General features: G+C 36.6%; 1 protein-coding gene across 1 annotated transcript in view; it reads right to left on the reverse strand.

Moving 5' to 3' along the window:
* The window catches only part of LOC107677757 (dihydropyrimidine dehydrogenase [NADP(+)]), a 177070-nt gene that overhangs the window by 2938 nt on the left and 170465 nt on the right, over positions 1 to 3667 (reverse strand). The window contains exon 21 of the mRNA XM_016472774.1: positions 1172 to 1330. Coding sequence (XP_016328260.1) covers positions 1172 to 1330 — 159 coding nt within the window. The remainder of the gene's footprint in view (positions 1 to 1171; positions 1331 to 3667) is intronic.

Here is a 3667-nt window from a genome sequence, read left to right on the forward strand (position 1 = left end):
ACGGCTGTGTGTGTGCACTTAGGACGGGTTAAATGCAGAGCACTAATTCCGAGTAGGGGTAACCATACTTGGCCACATGTCACGTCACTTTCACTTTCACTTTCACTAAAAATAATCAAAGAAGCTAATTAATTTATGTACTCTACCGTTCAAACTTTTGGTTCGGCAAGATGTTTTTGAAGGAAAGCCTCTTATGCTCACCAAGGCTGTTTTTTTTTTTTTTTTTGGTTCAAAAATATTGAACCAAACTTATAATAATGTGTATTTATAATAACATCTTGCTAAACCCACTGCTCCGGGTGTGCGTTCACGGTGTGTGTGTGTTCACTGCTGTGTGTGTGCACTTAGGATGGGTTAAATGCAGAGCACTAATTCCGAGTAGGGGTAACCATACTTGGCCACATGTCACGTCACTTTCACTTTCACTTTCACTAAAAATAATCAAAGAAGCTAATTAATTTATGTACTCTACCGTTCAAACTTTTGGTTCGGCAAGATGTTTTTGAAGGAAAGCCTCTTATGCTCACCAAGGCTGTTTTTTTTTTTTTTTTGGATCAAAAATATAGTACAAACAGTAATGTTATGAAACATTGTTTCAATTTAAAACAAGAGTTTTCTATTTTATTATATTTAAAATGGTAAATTCTTCCTATGATAGCAAAGCAGAATTTTCAGCAGCCATTACTCCGGTCTCCACTTTAGTGTCACATGATCCTTCAGAAAGCATTCTAATATATCATTTCTTATTATTATCAATGTTGAAAACAGTTGTGCTACCTAATATTTTTGTGGATAAGGTGAAACTTTTTTTCCCAAGATTTTTTGATGAATAGAGAGTTAAATTTTTTTTTTTTTTTTTATTTAAAAATAAATCTTTTGTAACATAAATGCCTTTACCGTCACTTTTGATCAATTTGATGCTTCCTTGCTAAATAAAAGTATTAATCATCTTTATAAAAAGTACTTTAATGACCCCAAACCTTATATGTAATATATGTATATATATATATAGAGAGAGAGAGAGAGAGAGAGAGAGATTAATATGACTCATCAACATATCATGTAATTAATCTGAATAAAATCTGCAATTGACTGACAGCCCTAATATCACTGGAAAAATGTAATGCCTCCAATAACAAAAGGTGAGATGATACTTGAAGATATTACTTACTTTCACATTAGGAATGGGTTTTTTGGGGATGTTTCTTTGGGGAACTCTAGAATCACTGGCGTCTGTGATCACATTGCCCATTGCATCTTTAAGGCTCTTCTTATACCTCGCCAGGACTTCAGTCTTCGTCTTTAAGTACGGTCCAAAGCTAGGCAGACTCTTTAGGAGAGAAGGATGGCAGGTATAACAAGTTACATTTATTCAAACAAAGTCTTCAAATATTTGACTGAAGAGTATTTAATGTACTTTCAGGTAGTTTGAAACTTCATTCAACTTTGAATTATTCATTTCTATAGTTGGCTACGAATGTACACGCATACTGATCTTTTCCACATTATATAATATGTGTTAATTACTTTTTAATGAATGTTATTTAAAAATTATACCAAGACATGATTGAGAAAGCATGTCAGGTATGGACGTCAAGTGAATTCATATCCATATTTAAATCAACCTTAGCTTTTTACACCAATCTAATGGAAAGTGTGTTAAAACATCCTTGCTATCACTTCCCACATCCATTTAGAACAAAAGTGGTTGCAGTGCTGTCTTCGCCTCAGTCTCGCATACATGCCTGACCCTCCAGAGCAGCAGGGCTAAAGAGGCGATTCGTATTCACAGTCACACTCTCATACCGATGCACCGAGCCTGAGAGGTGGCCATAAAAGAGCCTTGAGCCTTCGCTCTCCAAAGGCTATTCGACAGGAAACGCCGGCTCCACTGACGAGAAATCAAGTTTGCCACAAAATTAGCCATCCTTTTAATGGAGCCATAAAGAGAATCTGCAATGAATTGTTAGGAAACCGTATAATACTACCGGTAATTGCAAGGATTAGCTGGTCAAACTAATGGTTTGACACTAAAATGGTAATGAATGGTAATTTGAGGGAAATGGACTTATGGGTTGCTGATGGGCACCGCTTCCAATAACTGATATTTTCAGTTTTCTAAATGCTCTTTCATGAAGAAGTCTTTTTTGGAGGCTAATTATCATATTTATAATTTGAAATGATCGAGCAAACACTGAATTTTCTTAATGACGGTTTCGTTCTGCATCTCTCTTCATGACTTTTCTCCAAAAGAATGCTTCGGTTATTCAAGCGTTTTAACAACACCCTATTCCACCTTTCCCGCAACAAGTATTCCTTACAGCGCCTGCCGAAAATCCATTCGTCCCAACGATAGGACATTTAAATTGGTTTAGCATTTTCCCAGTCACACAGTCTCAAAGCTGTCATCCACAACTGCCTGTAACCCTTCATTTCCAACATGGCCAGATGGAAGTGTCTCCCTGCAAAGCAAAAAGAATCAAAACACGACAGGAAAGGACCCAGTTATTAGCCGCCCGTGTCAAACTTCTCACAATTTTTTTTTTTTTTTTCGGAAAGTAGCAGCCCAAAAGAGATTGGAGGCCTTTGGTAAAGCAAGACGTATCAAAGGAATCAGAGAAACAAATCTACGGTTACGGTGTTGACTACAGGACTAATGGCTAGCTTAGGGAGGGTGCATCCTCCATGTATTTATTTCCCTGTAGAGCTAACACTGGTGGCCCTGTTCTAATCCTGCATAAAAGCATTACTCTCTCAGGCACAGGCTGACAGTCTAATGAATCAAGCGCTCCAGCCCTGCAGCAGACAGTCTGAGGAACCCATCGGAGGCTGGGGAGATAAACGTACACACACTGACTACACACATGGCCCCGTTCTTACACACAAAAACACACAGGCTAGACAGAGATATGTCATTAACAGTGCATCAGTCAAAATAAACACAGAGACGACTGGCTTGCTTGTGAAACATTGATTACACGGCAACTTTGAACACTACTTTATTTTTAACATGCTGACAGCTTTCTATTGAAATAAACAGCCTACCGGTGCGCTGTAAAATATAAATGTATAAATATATATTTTCTTCCCCATTTTCTGACAGTGACAGTCAAGAGCAGACAGGAAATGATGGTAGGATCACAAATACAAGCTGAATATGAACTTGAATGAACGCCACTGCTCAACACCTAGCACTAACCACTAGGCCACATATGAAATGTGCATCAAAAGCACAATATACCGATGTAACAGATCAGCTGATATTGGTTAATCAATTGGTCATGCATATATTGCTATTTAGCTTTTTTTTTACTTGCAGATTACCTTCTTAAAGTCTTTTAAAATGAATAATAAAAAACACTACAAATTTGAAGGAGTCATGGCATGAGAAATCACATTTTTTTATAAATAAATTTTTGTATTGGATCTCATAGCAGCTGCATCGCAAACAATTTCATTATGCTTTGCCTGTAAATGACAGTTTAATATGGATAATGTTTTCAAAAATACTAATTTGTGTGCACATTTTTGACACGTGTTGACATTTCTCTATGAAGTGACATTAGCAAATCATAACAGTGGCCATTTACTGACGAACATGACCATCAGGCATGTCATGGCATGTTTTATGTATATATATATATATATATATATATATATATATATA

The sequence above is a fragment of the Sinocyclocheilus anshuiensis genome, unplaced genomic scaffold, assembly GCF_001515605.1.
Source record: "Sinocyclocheilus anshuiensis isolate Anshui unplaced genomic scaffold, SAMN03320099.WGS_v1.1 scaffold985, whole genome shotgun sequence".
NCBI lineage: Eukaryota > Metazoa > Chordata > Actinopteri > Cypriniformes > Cyprinidae > Sinocyclocheilus > Sinocyclocheilus anshuiensis.